The 19667-nt window shown below is 39.0% G+C and overlaps 1 protein-coding gene across 1 annotated transcript in view; it reads right to left on the bottom strand.

The window, feature by feature from the left end:
• The window catches only part of LOC101173591 (collagen alpha-1(XVIII) chain), a 120359-nt gene that overhangs the window by 36758 nt on the left and 63934 nt on the right, over positions 1-19667 (bottom strand). The window contains exons 3-6 of the mRNA XM_023950666.1: positions 18280-18821; positions 16444-16527; positions 10688-10759; positions 1327-1411 (exon numbers count right to left, since the gene is read on the bottom strand). Of these exons, the coding sequence (XP_023806434.1) occupies positions 1327-1411; positions 10688-10759; positions 16444-16527; positions 18280-18821 (783 nt within the window). The remainder of the gene's footprint in view (positions 1-1326; positions 1412-10687; positions 10760-16443; positions 16528-18279; positions 18822-19667) is intronic.

Below are 19667 nucleotides of genomic sequence, written 5' to 3'. Positions count from 1 at the left end.
AAGCCATTTTTCATGTCTATCTGAAGCCTTTGTTTCTAAAATGACAGACGCCATCTGAGGTCCTGCGGTACGATTTGAGCAAAGGTTTGGCAACATCACAAGTTCAGCACAGCATGATTTGGCTGGCGTGCCAGGGTGGGCCAGAGTTAAAAACTCGGGATTTTGTAGAGGTTGCCACTTCGTTTCAACCAATCAGAGACTCAACTTTGAGAATGTGATTTTTTGAATGACAGCGGGTAATAAACACATCCAATATGGTGATCGATCCGATAGTTCTCCTGAACTTCCATCCATTTTCTTAACCCACTGTATTCCTCTGACGGCGGCAAGGTTTCCGGAGCCTACGGCTGCTGTTGGCAAAGGCGCGTACACCCTGGACAGTCTGTCTGAGGGCCGCTGGAGCGATCACGATCCCTATGTCAGCTCCATGGAGGCGAGCTGGAGGCCAGACAGAGACCCGCTGCGGGATGAGGAGCCAGCCTGCTTGAGCCTCCTGAACTTGATATTTTCTTATTTTCGTAGAGGCAATAATCAAAAAGGTCCCCTGATTTTATTCTTTTTTTTGTCCCGTTTCTGGTTAATGCGGGACAGCAACCCTTCAAAACCGGTCAGAGAGAGAACACAAATGCGGAGAATACATTTGGGACTTCAAGATTAATTTTAAATATGTGTGGGAATGCAGCAATGTGCCATCTTCTCTTCTCCCACACCTGAGCTTGTGCACCCTGGGCGAGGCAGATCAGGGAGCTTGCACATGCGCTACTGGGTCATTGTGACATCACAAAGGCTCAATAATAAACCAAGTGTGTTTGCAACAGTTTGACTGGCAGCAATTTAAAATGGGAATTATTTAGAAATGCAGAAATGAAATGATTTCTTTTTACATTTGTTCTCTTTCATAGCAAAATGCCACATGAAGAAAAACATGAATCTCATCAGATGGGGACTTTAATTTTTTTTTTTTTTTTTTAACATTGCATAGCATTTCATTATATCTCACAACATTTCAGTGCCAGCATGCTTCTTCCTTATTTTTATCAGTACTTGTTGATGCTGATGATCATTCAATGAGGCGAAGAGATAATGAGTTTGTTTATTCCACCCTGAATTTCAAACAGTTTTACTGTAATGCAAATTGTTTTCTCTTGACCACTAGATGGAGCTATCAGTTTCAACTTGCACATGTTCAACACAACAGGAAGAAGAATACTGCAACAGGATGAGCCACTTAAATTTACCATTCCCCACAAAATAAGGTCTAGAATGGTCACAAAACAGACTCTTGCCTAATAGAATCATTATAATAGAATAAATAAATAATCTCACCAGTATCTCTAACAACAGCCTCTTCACCACTTGTGGCCAGTGGGGGCTTTTGGATGGACATAAAAGATGGAAATGGAGGAGCAGTCTGCAGACAAACAGCAGAGACAGACATTTTCAAAGTGTCAGTGACCTCACATTTGGTTGACGACTTTATTTCTGCATCCCACAGCTCTATAACTGTATAAAGCATAATAGATTGTGAACAATAATCACAGGACAAGATGACTCACGTTTCTTTATAGCTTTAAAGATAAAAATGTGAACAAAGATCGACACCAGATTACCAAGAATTTCAGCACCAAACCCTTTCAACAAATAATCGAACCAACAGGCAGGATAGACCAAAAACCTGGGAGCGCTGGCATCTGTTTGTGGAAAAAAGTGGGGAATCATATGCCCAGGCCTTGTCCAGGATTAATTGGATGCAGACATTGGTAGGTTTTTATTTCTCTTAAGTTAAAGAAAACAAAAAGCAAAATTTATAAAAGAAAACAATTTATAGTGACTTTCCTTAAGACAAAAGGCAAAATGCATGGCGTTTTAGTGTGGGCATAGACTAGTTTCTATTTGTATGTGTTAACTTTTGATTTGACCATCTTTTTCACTGATAAAACAAATATCTTTTACTGTTTAGGCAAAAACCTGCAAACAGTAAGTAAACATAATGGGATCTATCGAAGACAACAGTGGAAAGAATTAGATAAAACCTTTTCGTGTTGTAAGATGCTTTTTGTGTCATTGTTTTCTTCATGGAGGACATAAAGAAAGAAAATTAGACCCAAAATTTCATTTCTTAGTAACTCTTAATTTAAATTGTTGTGAATCAGAATCAGAAAAAAATGCTGTTAGAAAAAGAACATATTTGTGATGTAAAAAATGCAATGGCTTGGCCACAAGCTCCCTACTCTGCTCCTTTCATCATTCCATCCACTTTTGGACGAGTAGATCCCTCGGCCGGATAGCTCCAATATTGCTCACCATTTTTTGTTGCACCAGTGATGTTAGGTTGGAGTTGTGAAGGGCTTTAAGCTATGGGAAAAGGGCGTAAACAGAGAGTTCTCAACAAGAGTGGGGGGGGGGTTGTTTTGTGCCAACAGTCCCGCCCAAAACTCAGAGATGAATTTCTAATAGACTACTAGCCGCGGTTATATGGGCAAAATATGTTGATCGGATTAATAGGTCGGATTGAAATTCAACCGTGCAAATGGGCCCAGAAAAACTTTTTCCGATTAGAACAAACGTTCACATGGTCTCACTTTCGGTCGGAATAAATCATTTGGGCATGCGCAGTAGTGCTGAAAATACTGGAAAAAGGAAATGAGTCCCGTTGTAAACAAACCTTGCTGTCATATACATTTATGCATAGCTCGGTAATATACGAGATGATCTTCCAACCGTGTTTTTAATAATGTTATGAATATTATGAAGCGCCTGTTCGCTCATCATTTTATTTTTAATCCGTGTGGTCAGTGCTTTTTTTTGTGGAAGAACGGAGCTCCCAGGAGAGGCTAACACGCGCTAACAACATTAGCCTTGTGTGATGAACATAAACTCATGCGGGATATGCCGCAATCTGCATCTTGGCTGCACGTAAATATGTGGGAATAACATCAGCTTTTATTTAGTCGGGACATGACTGGAAACACAAATCCATGTGATTGTTTGAACGGTTTCTAAGGACTGAGTGACATTCTGATATGAAAAGTTCGCACACCGCCCCAAAGCCGCTGTGAGCTGGAAGTCCGAGCTGTGCTCGAACACACGGTTCTCCTGCGTCCGGAAGCTGCTAACCTGCGATGGATCGCAGTCACACACAAACACACAACAAAATGCACACGTAACAAAGCATCCTCCCTCCCCTAAAACACAAAGTTATTAATCCAGCTGCTCTGCTCAGAGACACAGTTCGTTCGGTCCACCGGCACACGAGCCAGGACCACGCAGGGTCCAGACGTCACGAAGCCCTCCTCCCCGGCAAGCCCCTCGTGAGGGGTGTAAGAGAGGGGAGAGGCGGAGAGCCAGAGGGGCGAGAGCGGAGCGGCGAGAGCGGAGCGGCGAGAGCGGAGCGGCGAGAGCGGAGCGGCGCTTCGTACCGGGCCTCCGCAGAGCAGCTGGTCGGTCCTGTTTGAGCTCCAAAGCTTTCTCTGGAGCGAAACACCGTCTATCTTAACGTTAAACCAGAGCAAAAGTGACACACGAACGGAATGAACCGTTTACATCAACAACGATCGGATCAACAATCGGCATAACCCACCTATCTCGATCGGAAAGAAATTTTAATCCGAATGAGTCTGATCGGGGCAGACTATTCCGAACGGCGTGTTTACATGACGCATTTTCCTTCCGATCAGGCATTCTTTCCGATTACTTTTGCCCATGTAAAAGCAGCCAATGCTGCTCTGCAGAAACTATGTCCTAGAAAAGGACAAGGTTTTTAGATTTTCCTTAAAAATAACAAAAGCCATAATTAAAAGACAACTGGAAATGGTTAGAAAAAGGATCAAAAGATGATCGGAGTGGAACGTTAACTATCACACTAAAATAGCTGTAATTGTCTAATTAAATGGTTCGACTTTGTCATTCTTGATAGCTGGCTCCAAAACCATTCAGTCAATTAAAAAAAAAAACTCTACATATAAATCTAAACGTGACACCACGCTTTTAAGGTCTTTTTACAAATAAGGTAAATACTCTGCTGCAATACTCAATTCCTTAAAGTTAGCCTAAAGGCCCTTACACAGATTCATTATTGTAATTTAATTTAATCTGCTAAATTTGCATATACATTTGAAATTAGATTGTAGTTAAATTTTGTGGACCAAAAAAACAAAGGAGTTGGTGAGATGAGGTCATTCCACCTGCTTTAAATCTGCCTTCAGGCTAAAAGAAAAAAGGAACACAGAAAATGACTCCCCCCTCCTTTTGTCATTCTCAACCAGTGAATAACTCTAAATTGTCACCTGTGGAATTCGAGTGCAAAAGTGGGAAGAAATATATGTGGGAGGGGAAGTTGGAGGCTCCAAATGTGATCCTGCTGTTGATAATTAAGCCCTTCTCTCTGTGAAAGAAACCGCTGGGTTCCGCGGCACTAGCTAAGCCAAAATTTGGCCAGCCCATAATTGAACACTGTAAGGTGATTTATGAATTAACGTGGTAAAGAATACCCCGTTTGTTCCCTCCTTTTGTCAATCAATCATTCACTTAGGGTGGGAGGCTCATATCCTTAAAACGCCGCGTTGATGGATTTGTACAACGCTGCACCCTGAATGGAAAAGCCAGGTATGTGGCTCCCCTCGGCAACGGACATATTCCACTTCCACAGCAGTGGAACAGGGGTTGGCACCAGTGGGAAGGAAAAATAAAGCAGCTGCTAATAAAATGAAGAAAGCCAGGTTTGGCTCTCTTACACCTCTTTAGCAACCGAGTGGACTCAAATTTGATTTGATAAAAATTCATGTTTCGTGCAGTGCAAAATAAAAACAGAAAGCAAAGTTAAAGATAGAAAAAAGCAAAAGAATGAGATTAATTATTGGCCATGTTAAAATACTTATATAATTGCCAATTCAGAATTACTGAGACTTTCTTTTTAGTACACAAAACTTCCAGCATACTTTTAGTTTTTGAAAATGTGTTTTGTCGCAAAAAAAGAAAAAAAACTTAAGATAGGACAACATCACAATCTAAGGAGTTATGATGTTGTTAAACTTTCTTTATTCACAAAACACAAAATATATAGAAATTCTCACCAAAATGTTAAAAACCTTTGCTACTTCTTTTAGTTTTAGTGCACAGCAGATCTTTGGCATTATTGACGCAGATGTAAATCAAAGTTTTGAGATCTAAAATGTAGTGACGCACGATAATGACTTTTTACAACCGATACCCAATATTTTCTTGCCTCTTGTGGCCGATACCGATACTCAACCATGATTTTTAAAATACTTTAAATGATAAAAAAAAATTAGCAAGTACAAAGAACGGCTCAACAAATTTGCAGAACTAGTTTTACCTGCAAATAAATTTAACAACAGATTTTACAAACACTTTATTAGCCTTTTCAGTCTGTCATACATCTTAGAACAGAGAAAGTGCTTTTCAATTGTCAGAACACAGAATGACAAAAAGAAATAAACGACAAAAATTACATTTCGTTCTTTGTTTTTAACTGAGGTTTGGATCAATGGGAGATTTTTCTGACAACAAGGAACATATTTCTGACAGGTTAGCTGTTGATTTTTTCATCCAGCACATTTGATGCAGAAGAAAAGAAAAACGCTAACTATCAATACTGGTGCAGGGTGCTGACAGCTATTTCCATGCAAGCCCCTCAGTTTGTTTTTTTCCAGAGTGAGTGCTAGTGCTAGCAATGACGGTAGCGCTTGCTAGCAATGACGGCAGCTTCATATTCTTTCCGTTAAAAGAGCTTGTGAGATTTGTGGTGTTTAAGCTTCACATTTTCCCCTCTTTATGACACTTATTTCGAACGCATTTAACATACCGGCGAGTGAGTCTTTGGTCTCAGACACGTTTAAACAGGCCCACATGGGTGAGTGCTGCGCCATGTTGCAGACAGAGGTCTCAAGCGCAGGAGCTGTGAGATAACGTATCCTACATGCTACAGAAGCTTGCAGGATCTATTTTTGCATATAGCCACTTGATTATAACAGTTAACCTTCTCCCTTCACATTTTCTCTCCATTCTCTGTTCATTTAGACACCTGTGGTTGTTCTTATGAGCCCTCTTTTCTAGAATTTATCTCTTTTTGCACAATCGTGTTTTAATACCAACTATTCCAGATTTACTGAGCTGCAACATCCAGATTTATCCAGCTTTCACTGTGCTTGCATGTAATCGCAATTACAGTCGCAAAAAAATGAATGTTATAATTTGGATTCATTCAGATTTAAATCTGAGGTCCCTTTTGCCTTGAGGATTTTGTTTTTTTTTTGTCTGCTTTTTCAATCAACTGCTCTCCTGAACTGACAGAAAGTCGTGGCAAGTTAGAAGTTTCTGTATCATAACTGACCTTTTTTAACCTCTTTGATCTGGTTTTTTCAAGGGAGCTTTTCCATCCGCTCAGTAGGCATTTATTAGCAGCATGTAATGTGTAATGTAATATAAAAGAAAACACCTGGTATTTAATGTCCACCTGCCAGTGTGTTTCCATCTAGTGATGATCTGTGCGAATAGTGTAATTTGCGTTCTGCAAAAAATAGTCCAACCAATGCAATTTAGGCAAGTCTGGACACAGACGAGCCAGAGAGCGAGAGTTTGGCTGAGACCCTCCATTTTGTCATCCTGGAATTCATGGTGATAGATAGCAGGCCAACTTACTCCTCCCCTAAAGTATCAAATACTGAAATCAAAGTATGCCTTTAAGCAGTTAGCCAAAGAGTAAAACGCTTTACAACATCATTGATAGGAAGGGATTGTTCCTTGTTACAGGAATTTAGACATTTTGGGGTAAAAAGGGGACCTGACAACCAAAATTCTAGTAAAAAAAATGACATTTTGTCAGCAAAAACCACCTTTTTTACTTTAAATGAAAAATGTTAAACTTTTTTTTCTGCATTATGATCATTTTGTTAGTGGTAACACAAAGTAAAACAGTAATAATAAGATATATTTGATTGCTTTTGTGAAAGCTAAAAGCTAAATCAGGTAAATGAAGAAATTAATCAATAAATCCTTTGGAACATAATAAAAGTTAAACAATAGTTAGAATGTCTAAAACATCTAATTTACTTTGATATTTGAACTTTATAACTTTTAAAGCAAGCTATACATGTTTAAAATGCCTTTAAATCTTAAAAACATCCAAAAAAGACTGTCTTATCAGCTACATAGTTACTGCTAAAACTGCCAAATTAGTGACAAAATGCTCTGTTAGCTTACAAACAACAATGCTTAAAAGGTAAAAAAAAATGAAAAAACGGTCATATTAACTGCATAATCTGTTAATTAAAATGCTATTGCCAAAAAAATTCAAATAACTGAAAAAGCACACAGAAAAACAAAACCCTCGAGGCAAAAGGGGGCCTCAGATTTAAATCTGAATGAATCCAAATTAACATCTGGTACTTGTGACTGTAATTGCGATTACATGCGAGCACAGTGAAAGCTGGATAAGTCTGGATGTTGCAGCTCAGTAAATGAATAGTTGATATTAAAACACGATTGTACAAAAAGGGATAAAATCTAGAAAAGAGGGCTCATAAGAACAACCTAGGTGTCTAAATGAACAGAAAATGGAGAAGAAATCTGAAGAGAAGGTTAACTGTCATAATCAAACTATAACCAAAAATAGATCCTGCAAGCTTCTGTAGCATGTAGGATACGTCATCTCTCAGCACCTGCGCTTGAGACCTCTGTCTGAAACATGGCATAGCTCTCACCCATGTTGGCAAAATATTTTCAACATAAGTGTCACAAAGAGGGGAAAAGGTCAAGCCGAAACACCACAAATCTCACATGCTATTTAAAAATTCCCAACCGCGATGTGTGGAAATAATATGAAGCTGCCGTCATTGCTAGCGCGCCAGCAAGCTCTACCTTCATTGCTAGCGCTAGCCCTCATTCTGGAAGACAAGAAGACAGCTGAGGAGGTATACTGATAAGTGTTTACAGTGATGAAAGTCTTCCGGGAATTCCCAGAAATCCGGGTTTTTGAGCAAACCGATCGTATCTTCCGGGAAATAAAGACCTGATCTCTACGGACAAATCGCTTTCCCAATGAAAAAATTGGCGAATTTTAGCTTTATTTTCTATATTTCTCCATGGATCGCTTTCTCTATGGGCGCGGCTATCTTGTCTTCGTCTTCCCGGCCTAATTGACCAATGACGGGACATTTAAGTTGTTTTCAGATGCGTCGACGGCTCTGATTGGCTCTGTCTGTACCACTTGGTCAGGGTGACGGATTCCCTAGAGACCAAAACTGGCGGACCCACGCTGAACATTCACAAACAAATCTGAAGAGTTTGCGATCAAATTTTTGTTAAAATAATGGCGGGCATCGTCATTATTGTGCGTGGTCACGACCTCAGTTGTGAGAAGAAGATAAAAAACAAATTTAAGTGGTCTTGGCTGGAAAAAAAAGACAAATATGGCGATTTTCTTGGAGGTGAGTACAATTGTTGTTGTTCAGAATTTCACTCTCCGTTTTAATACAATTAGTTACGGTGGAAATTATGCATAGATTAAGTAAGGGTAATGGTGTGCGTTATTACATTTTTCGCGTCGGACGGTTGCTTCCGCGAAGTGTGCTAAAAAGTAATAACGCACACTTCGAAGGCCATTACCCGCTTATACCATGGTCACTTACAAAAGCAATACATATCAACCAGTTTTTAGTCCTTAACTGTTTTTTTTTCCCGATTTGGATCGCTTTTCTCACAAAAAGCGGACTATATCGCGCCGCATCACGTAATACATAGTCCGTCGCGCAGCACCACTGCTGCAGTCAAGATTCGGCGATAAATATATGCTGATCGTCCTGATGGGTTGAATAAAGCATCAGTTCAGAGGGAAAGTTCACGTCTTACCGTTTGTTTTTGTCCAAATGATGAAGCAAAAGTTTGTTTAAAAGAAGCCGGCACAGTGATACGAAACATTTAAGGTAGGTGACCGGAACTTCTTTTTTCACCGTGCGGTTATCAGGTTTTAATGCACACCCAGCAGCCAATCAGAATCGAGTATTCAACCATGGTATAAAATATGCTTATACATTGTTTGAAATTGCCATTTATGTCAAGTCTGTGAATGGTTTATATGTACCGTTTGTAGTAGTTGACCAGGACCCCCCCCCCCCCCCCCTGTAGATTTTCTTGATCTGACTGCAGAATAACCGACCACATTGATCAAAACTGAAACATTTGAATAAATTTCTCTATCTAATTTATTTGTATTTCCTAATTACCATGATTTAGTTCAGTTTTGCTCAAAAACATTATTGACATTAATTATAATTATAAGTATTTGGTGGTTTGGACCCACACTCCCTTAAAAAAGAATGTTTACAATGTTTAATTTTGTCTGTATGTTTGTTTTGATATTTCCCAGATTACTTAATATTGGTGTTAAAGAATTGATGTATTATGTTATAGAAAGATAGTTTAAAGCAGATCCCATATTTTGATGTAATTATAGTTTGAGAAAACAGTATTTCTAAAGCAGAAATCGTTCAAATAAATGAGGTACTTTCATAGAATATCATAGTTACTGGTGTTCTTTTTGCCATTTGGGGCTTTGATGTTACTATGTTTTAGCAATTGTGTGTGTGTTTTGCAGCTTTAAGGAAAAGCTTAAATTGTAGGATTGCATTACTTTTAGCAATTATCCAAATTCCTTTTTAGGACCAGCAAGTCCTTAATGGCAAGTCAAACTAGGGGTTTGAATGACGAATCATGATACTCCAATTAGTCTTAGTGTCTTGATTAAGAAGTGAATAACTAGCTGCCAGAATGTACCAGAATTCATCTAAGACCATGTATTTTTCAAAAATTTCGCTCCACGCCCACCATATCGCTCAAAGGAAAGTTCAAGGATTTTTTCCTTGGCTGACTTTCATCACTGTGTTTATGACATATAGAAATAAACTGTGAAAAGCAATGTTTGTCCCGTTAAAAGATGTTTTGATGAGTCTTAATTCATCATATAAAATTTTAATGATTTGTCTAAATCCAGTCTGAATACACCCTTAGTGCAACTGAGGACCTTTAAGGATGGGAAGAGTTGATACTAGAACATAATTTGTGTAAAAAGATGGCATCTAGAAAAGAGGGGCTCATAAAAACAACCACAAATGTTTAAATGAAAAGAAAAACAAGTGGAAATGTGCAGGTAGAAGGTAAAAGCACATAGACAAAAATAGAAATAAATATTAGATTATTAATCACATTTTACATCTCAAAACTGCAATGTACATCTGCGTCATTAATGCGGAAGATCTGCTGTGCATTAAAGCTAGCAGAAGTAGCAAAAAGTTTGAGCATTTTGGTGAGAATTTCTTTAAATTTTGATATTTTTTTGAACATAGAAAGCTTAACGACATCATAACCGCTGAGATTGTAATGTTGCATTACTCTTTCACTTTAACTCATAAAGAGAGTAGGTCAAACAGCAAAAACCCAGCTGGGATCACATTTGCTCTCATGAGCTGCTCTTATTTTAGCATTTAACATTCATCCCTCCTAAATATCTTCTGAGACTTTGGTGTTACGTTTTCCACAGGAAATCTTAGCAGTAACTGATCACATGCAAAAAAAAAGGTGACAACTACTGTAACATATTTATAATGGGCTCAACAGACAATAGTACGTAAGTACAAGATGTAAAACACTTTTATGCATTTTTCTTTCATACCGAGAATCTGTTTCTGTCCATGTTTTGCTTTTGCGGTCTGGTTTCTTCGTAGCCACTTCCTTCCCCCGATGCCTGAGGAGATCAATTACAAGTTTACAGTTCAAGCTTACAATGCATTTTTAAACTCACAAAATGTACAGACATGTCTTAAAAACATCAAAGAGGCAGAAACAAACCCATGAGTTCACGACTTTGTGAAGTACCAAATTTTTTTTAAGTTAAATACACCAGTAAACTATCAAATAAAATAAAAACACATAAAAGACGTTTGTGTGTGAAAATGTATACACACATTTATATATGGAAGCCTTATAGGACTTTACATAATGCTATATGAATACATGCTTTACAGTCATTAACATATTCAATTGCAAGGTAAGATCTATCAAATGAATCTCAAAGACGCAGATTTGCATCCCAAAATTAGAGTAAAGCCACAAAGCAGATGTTAAGTCCCACAGGGGAACCATGAGGAAAGCAGCACAGCCAGAGCTTCTATCTAAGAGGAAACAACAAAGATCCAGCGACATATCAAAAAGATGGCTCTGAATGAGTACCTAAGGCAGCAAAAAGATTAGGAAACAGAAAAACGAAAGCAGGAACAAACTCGACTTCAAGACAAAGTCACCTGGATGAACGAGAACCTTAATCAACAGTATGAACTAGGGGTGTGACGCTAACCTCATCATCGGATCACAGTACTTTTTCTTTAACGTTTTTTTTGTTTTTTTTAAGTTCTGCATATGGTGCGTGGTTGGAACTATAATAAACACAAACACATTCATCTTTGCTGATAATTTACTTTTTCTTCTGGTCCTGTATTCAAAACTTTCTCTTTCTTCTTTCTTTCAGACTGTTGTCTCCTTCACTCCCTGCACTGCGCCTGTCACTCCCTCTCGTTGGCGCGCGGCTCTCACTGCCTTTGCGCTGCATGCGGCACGCTCCCTCTACTTACACACACGCTCTTGGTTTCAGAAGCACACATCCTCATTCTATGACAGAAGTTTCCCTCTCGCGAGGAAATATGACAAATTGACTGCGTTTTAATTATTAATTTCCATTGTATTAATTTCCATTACAAACTGCGTGCGTTCTTGAGTGAGCACGGCCGCCCTCCGGAGGATTTTGTGTTGGGGGGCGGTTATTACTGTTCTCCTTCACTCTGTAACACTAAACATGAACGCGCACTGTTAGATTTCGATGAATATCACTACATGTTTTGTTTTAGCCGGAGAATAATATTTATTTTTCTGCTCACCTGCACATAAACACAGGTGGGTCTCTCTGCTAGAGGTAAGATCTTAAGCCCGAGCCGGGCCGGGTCGGGGACTAAAATGACAATCATTACGTTCGGGTCGGGTCGGGCTTCTCTCTCGCTGACTTTTTTAATAAATATATGTTTATAAGAATGTATACTAAAACAATGTGTGGATACTAAACTAAGGAATACTTGTTATAAATAAATAATTTGGTTAAAACAGAGAAGGCGCTGTAAGGTAATTTCTATATGACTACTACTAAACAAGAAGCGCAGACGCTGGGCTGCAGTATTTCTCTGCGTAATTAAGCGAGTGCGCATCAAGATCTTTATTTCACTCTCTTTGTCTGGCCTCTTATTCTGTGTTCCAGCATTATTTCGTTTTGCAAATGCATTTATCATGATCATAAACATATGCAGATTATTTTAACCTTAAGAAATATTGCATTTTTCTGCCAAAAATACAATTGGATAAATTGAAATTTCGGGTTTCCTTCGAGCTCGGGCCTGCAAATTAAGTTAATTGGTTGGGCTTGGGCTGGGTTGGGCTTTAATGCCCGCGGGCCTGGGTCGGGTCAGGCTGGATTTTTAGGCCCGATCTTACCTCTACTCTCTGCGGCCCACCTTTAGCTCTTGGCTGTTATTTAGTAGAACATTTACAGCAGCTAATTTCCATTTTCACTGTCCGGACTAGAGACCTCCCTGGGGAGGTGTCCCGGGCATGTCCCACACTGGAGAGGCTACGTCTTTCGGCTGGCCTGGAAACGTCTTAGGGTCCCCTAGAGCAGTGTTTTTCAACCAGTGTGCCGCGGCACACTAGTGTGCCGTGGGAGATGGTCAAGTGTGCCGTGGAAAATTGCCCTCATTAACTGATCTAAAAGCATTTCCCATCTCCAGGAAATCAGCTCTTTGTTCATCCAAACAGGTCCTGATAAAACACTGAGTAGTTAGGAATATAAACGATCATAAAATCCTTTTTTCTTTGTGTTTATTTGATTCTATTAAAGACATTTTGATAAGAATGATGGTAACGCGAAATAGCTGCAGCTATAACTGTGTAAGGAAAAGTCCCGCAGCTTTTACTGTCTCCACGACTCCACCAATCATTCTTGAAGGCTTAATCACATGTCATCAGTCTGACCAATCAGAAGTGGTTAAAGTCTCCACTTCCTTGTTCCAATTTAGCTCATAACTCAGTCAGTTCCGACAAAAACACCAGCTAAAGCTCGTTTTTAGTGGTGTAGCTTTCCACAGAATCCGGTATCAGACCGTGGAACAAGTGAACAAAACCATGAAGCTCAGAGACGCGAGTCTTTCTGCCGTTTTCTCGCAGTTTTCACACTACATCTCCCATGATGCATTGGCTTAAAGGGACAGCGTCTTGAAAACACAACGAACATACAGTTTGTATGTAACTTAACTTTTATTACATCTTTTAGAAAAACATCTGCAACTTCCTGCTTTTTCTGCCACAATTATCACAAAAATGCACGTCAGATTGCCGGGGGGGGGGCTGTAGATCAAAACAGACTATGAGTTTCTGCTTTTTTTTTTTTTTTTTGGGGATGCTGGTGTGCCGCGGGATTTTTGTCAAGGTTAAAGTGTGCCGTGGCTCAATAAAGGTTGAAAAACACTGCCCTAGAGGAGCTGGAGGAAGTGGCTGGGGAGAGAAGAGTCTGGGCATCTTTGCTTAGACTGCTGACTATGGAATTACGTTTCTGCCATAAACTGAAAGGGCGTAAAGACAACTAAGTGGGTGTATTTAGGAACTGAGTGAGTGAACCTTAAAACCGCGCAGGCGCAATTCTAACTGAGAAGTGATCTTGCGCGGTCAATTCCTTTTTGCGCGCTCATGTGGATTTACGCTCAGTGTTAAGGGGGCATTTTTTGTCACTTTTGAGGCAGGAACCTTTCTGGTTGATCTGATTGGCTGAAATTTGCATGGCTTATCGGCGAGGCAGAGGGGCGGGACCTTCATTTTTCAGTGCGGGGGGGGGGGGGGGGGGGTTAACAGGCGGCTCTTGAGCTGCATGCAGCTCTCTGCCTTTTATCATATTTTCTATATCCACTACTTTCACAACCATAAGGTGAAAGTCATACATATTTTCTCCAAAATGTACAGAGCAGCCCTAATGTGTTATTGCGTTACTTCCGTAAAGAGGATCTAGGAGAGAACAGCATGATGACGGTAGACGGAGAGAGGAGAGGAAGAAAAGAGCAGATATGAGCACAATGCAGAACTACTTCGTTTTGGAAACCCTGGAAATGCAAAGATACACGATTATGAGGCATAGTTTAAACTGCAAGCTATCAGCTACGCGGAGGAACACGGGAATAGAGCAGCTGTGGTTCGGTTAAATTAGATCTTCACAGATTCGGACTTCCTGCTTCAATAACTCTTCTGATCAACGTTCAAATGTGTCAGCAAGTATCTCACTCGTTTTGTATTAACACAGAGAGTGAACTACAAAAGCATTTTTAAAGAAAAAAGTTCGTTTTTATTGCCTTTTAATCAGAATTGTTCGTTTTAAGCTGTGAATGCAAACAGAGCAGCGAGCCGGCTGCCAAGAGACCGTCAACAAAGTGCAACCTCTGTGAAACACCATTCTGTAAAAATCAGTGAACTTTTAAAAAGCGAATAAATGTCTATATTTATATGAACTGGTAATGAAGACTCGTCAGCATAGTCATACTTCATTATTATTTATTATACTAAATTTTGTTAGAAAGTCAACGTCTATTTTATTTCTTATAGTTCTTAAAATTTAATAGAGATATGAATCATAACATAAATGCTCAATAGCTCTGAAGATACTAAAGCTTCTGTCACCAAACCTCCTGTACTGACTAATCATGACCTGATTTTCCTACTAAAATAAAAATTATGCAAAAAAAAAAAATTTTTGGCACCTTCAGAGCTATTCAGGATGTTTGACCAAATCTGATCCATTTGTAATTGTGAAAAAATCCTATAAATAAACAAAGTGAACTATTGACATTCTTTATTTTAGTATGACAATAAGGTCATGTCAAGTTACTTATAACTTTAGTCATGATTCATATCTATTAAAATTTGAAAAAGTATATGAAACAAGATAAAATAAAGATGGACTTTCCTAAAAAATATGTATTGTAACAAGAATATGCTTTATAATAGTTTTATGATTTTTTTGTAAGATTATTTATTTTTACACAGTGGTGTTTCACAGTTCACAGAGGTTGCACTTTGTTGACGGTCCCTTGGCAGCCGGCTGCTGCATGTCTGCATTCACAGCTTAAAGCGAACAATTCTGATTAAAAGGCAAAAACGATCTTTTTTCTTCAGAAATGCATTTGTGGTTCACTCTCTGTGTTAATACAAAAGGATTGAGATACTTGCTGACACATTTGAACGTTGATCAGAAGAGTTATTGAAGCAGGAAGTCTGAATCTGTGAAGATCTTTCTAACTTATCGAACCTCAGCTGCCAGAGAATTTAAAATGATGAATCCATGGTTCACAAGTGAGGACGCTGGCAAACCAAATCCGACAAGACAAGAAGACGCAGCAGCAGCTGAGTTTCCGCGGAAAAGGAAAGGCCTGTGTTGGAAGATCGACTTGAGGCTCAGCGCTGCTACTTCCAGCAGATGACCGTGAAAAGCTGTCCATCCTTCCCCCTTACCGGGACGCAGCAACGGGCGAGTTACGCCACACATTGGGACTGCAGGACTTAAACTTGGCCTGAGGTGTCTGTTGTCACTGTTCTTTGGAGCCGCATAGCAAAGAGACGGACGCTGATGATGAGGAAAGGGAAGCCGGCGTGTTTGATAGAGATGTAGTCCAGCTGTTCCAGATACAGAAGATGAGGACTTTGATGGATTGTAAATGCTGATTGATGACTGAAAAAATAAATCACAACCAACTCAGTTTTGCGCTCGCTGCCTTTTTTAAACACACACCAGCATGCACGTTACCGGTATGTGTGTATGACAATTTTTTCTAATAATTTTACAACTTTGTTCTTGTGAAGTTACAACTGTTTTATTTTTATGGTGGTCCTAACACTCCGTCGTACAGATAACATGATTGAGATCATACTTTTTTTTTTTTGAAGAATGTGCTTTTTTTATGAAGCAACAGCAGCTTTTTTTCCAGCGTACACATGAAAACTCAGACTTTACATTGTAGCTCACAAATATTTCACAAAACCATGGTGAAACCCGTGAGTTCATTTAAAAAGCAAAACTATTTTATTTACAATCAGTATACCTAAAATTAAGCCTTTATTTTTGACAGGCCTATAAAAAGTGAAAACTTTCACTATTGTTTTCAGTAGAAATGCCAGGTTTGCCTTGTTGGTAAAAAAGTTTTTCTTGCTCCAATCGTAATAAATAACAAAGTACATTACAAGTAAACATTGGTTGATTTTTTGATGAAATTTCAAATTAATTGAGATTTTGCATGTCTTCTGTAATAAGGACAAACTATTAATTTATCCCTAAATTGTGATGTCACTCACCATATCTGAGTCATCTCCATCTTCATCACAGAAAGTCTCTGCAGCGCGGGGGTCTCCCACTACCCTCAGCTCACTGATCACACCCTGTTATGAAAAAGTATTCTTTTGAAGTTCGATGGCATGCATGATCACATCCCACAAGCTGAAATAGAGTTACTTCTAACACATCAGTCTGAATGTTTGTCTGTGAACATTTCCTGGGAATACCCCCCCCCGCCTCTGATAAACCCGTAGGCCTGTTAATGGGTGTCATTTTGGCCTCCATGCAGAGCCACTGTCTGCCAAAAATGCTGTGTTCCATTCTCCCACACTGGATACTCGAACTGATAACATGAACGCAATCTTCCTGCCTATCAGGGGCCATTAGCTGTGCATGTAGAGCCCATCGCTCTGCTTGCTGCGCTATTTGAAGACAGGTCTTTGCTGCATATTTATGTCTGGAGCAAAAAGTCGTAATGACTACTCCAAGAGAACTTTGAAGATAAATGGCTTGTTGACATTTTAACCTTGTCCTAACAAAGACTTTTAATGGTTGTCTTCAAAATGTTTCATGTTTCCAGAATTTGGCCATCTTTCTTTTATGTCCTAAGTGCAAGATTTTCATGTTATATCTTTGCTTTCATGAGAGGCATTATACTTCTAAAGCTGGGTGTCGTTGCTTTCTTATGAATAGATAATATAAACAGTTTCAGAGAAGCCAAGTCAAAGGCTTACATGATAAAGACACTGATGAAAACCGTATTTTAGGGTTCTGAAACTTCAAACTCTGGTATATGTTGGCAAACCTTAAAGATAAAAAACTTTTTCTTAAACAAACAATATACCGGTAAATAATTTGTACATTTTAATTCATTATTATTTTATTTTTTTTATAAGTCTTAAGCTACATTAACACCGGCCTCTGCAATAAGCATTCAAGCTGCTGCTTTCAATGAAAAGTCTATGTAAATGCGTGGAAATGTGCATTTCAGGCTTCAGCGATCAAAATCTTTACATTCATGCATCGCTAAGCATATTTATAAGACTGTTTTTGGGCTCTACATACAAAACTCACGTCCACTGAATGAAAGTTAAACCAGGTTGAGCTTTTAGCAATCAGGGACTCAGATTTGCTAGTGACATTGATGGCGTCCCTTTTCCTTCAAGGGAGTGCCAACTATTTGAAAATTGATCATGCAGAAGAAATTAATAACTGCACTTTGTGCCCTGCTGGAAATCTATGACACCAAGTCTGACAACTATCAGAGTAGAGCTGTGAAAGAAAAAACCCGGAGCAAAATTGGAGACATTTTCAAGCTTCAACATTTCGTACCAAGCATTTTCTAACTGTTATTAGTGGTGGACATGCGCTAGTATCGGGCAGTGACGGTTTGGTGTGAACACCATATGCTAAACACGCATATAAGAACGTACACTTTAAACATGTTTGGACAAGTGTCCAGCAGCAAATTTGACATGTCTTAAGAGAGAGACAGTGGACACGATTTGACACGTGAATCGCATTCAGTTTGAACACAACTTAACTGCTCATGTCAACTGATAAATGTTAATAATATTTAAGTTAAGGAGTTTTAGGGAGTTTTTTGTGGAGGATGGAGAGGTGACGCTGACATATTTGTTGTGACTTTAGGATAAACCAATTAGAACAAACAAATCAAATGAGAATCAGCTGAAAGGGTTTCACATGAGCCCCAAAAAAAATAACTTTTTCTTTGCCAAAGTAAATTAAAGCAGGAGTTCTCCATCACCCAAGTTCCACTTGGAGAAATCTGTAGTGCGGTGGCACTGTGTGTAGAAAACAACGTTTGGCTGAGTTGGGTGAAAGCAAATACATACCAGGAATCTTTCAGGATCGGGCCCTCCGGTCTGCCCAACAAATACCCCTGAACCCCTTTCCAGTTCCATGTCATCAGGGGATCTCTCAAAGCGCTTCACTACAGGGCTCAGGTCACAGTTGAAATAGAATGCCACCTTGTCATCTCGTACAGAGATAGAAAAACGGGTCCAGGTGTCTGTCATTGAGGTCACTTGGAACCTGGCTGCTTCATAGGACTGCTCCGAGCCGGTCTCGGAGTAATAGAAAATGACATCTTGGGTTTGCCTCTCCACAGTTGAAAGTTTTACCCCCACTACAATGACCTGCTGGGACGAGTCTGTGATTGAGAAGACAACACCTCCCTCGTTCGAGGTTGGTTTCAGGTGGAAATTGAGTGAGAAGTCTCTGTAGAAGGGCGTAGGGAAGTGAGCGACAGCCAGCTGGCCCATTTTGGCATCTGGGCCGAAGACGTAGCCGATGGCGTTGTCCGGTCCATAGACTTGGCTGATTTCACTCGGTGGAGGATCCCCGATCAGTTGTAGAAGGGAGACTCCATTGTCTTCTGGAGAAGAAGAGATTACACATCAGAAACACAGATGGATGGATAGAACATGCATGAGGTTAGCTGGGGCTGCAGTTGTTAGAAGTGGTGAGCAGGTGGATGAGCAAATGTAAACAGGACTCTTGTGGTCTAAACATCTGGTGTTTAGACCAAACAGCATTTTAAACATGTTTTGAAAGACATATGAACAGGAAGTTTTCACAAGTAAAACACAAACTGGTTTAAAAAGCAGTGATCACCTTTTGATCTATTTTAAAAGTATTCCCAGTGGTCTTATGATTTATTTTTATGCAAAATAAAAAAAACTGTCATTTCTAGTTTACATACAATACATACATAAAATTATGATCTAATTTTTTTATATATGTCCTCCATCATCAGAAAAATGCCATAAGAGCATGTAAAAAACACCAAACAATATTTTCATAGCACTGAGTCTTTAAAGGAGCAAGACATGATCATCCTACTCTTCAAATACCGGTAAAAGGGACAAATCCAGTTTAGTAAAAAAAAAAAAAAACTTGTTTTAAGATATTCTATCTTGCAAGAAAAATACACTCAAAATGATAGTTGAATAAATTCAGTTGGAATTTTCTTCTTAAAATAAGAATCTGTTTTAAAACCATTTTTATCACCCCAATAGAGAAATTTTTGCTTATTAAAATACAATTTTTTTTATTTTAAGAATTTTTGACTTATTTCTAAGGAGCTATTTTGCAGTATACATAGTAATATATAAAGAGAAAGCTTCATAAATAAAATAAAAAAATTCATCTTTCCAAGTTTATTTTCAATTTTTATGGAAAAATCTATTTCACAGTCCATTATCTTTTACTGCATCTCCCA

This window comes from Oryzias latipes, chromosome 21 (genome assembly GCF_002234675.1).
Source record: "Oryzias latipes chromosome 21, ASM223467v1".
In the NCBI taxonomy this organism is placed as follows: Eukaryota; Metazoa; Chordata; class Actinopteri; order Beloniformes; family Adrianichthyidae; genus Oryzias; species Oryzias latipes.
This window is presented reverse-complemented; position numbering and strand designations above follow the sequence as displayed.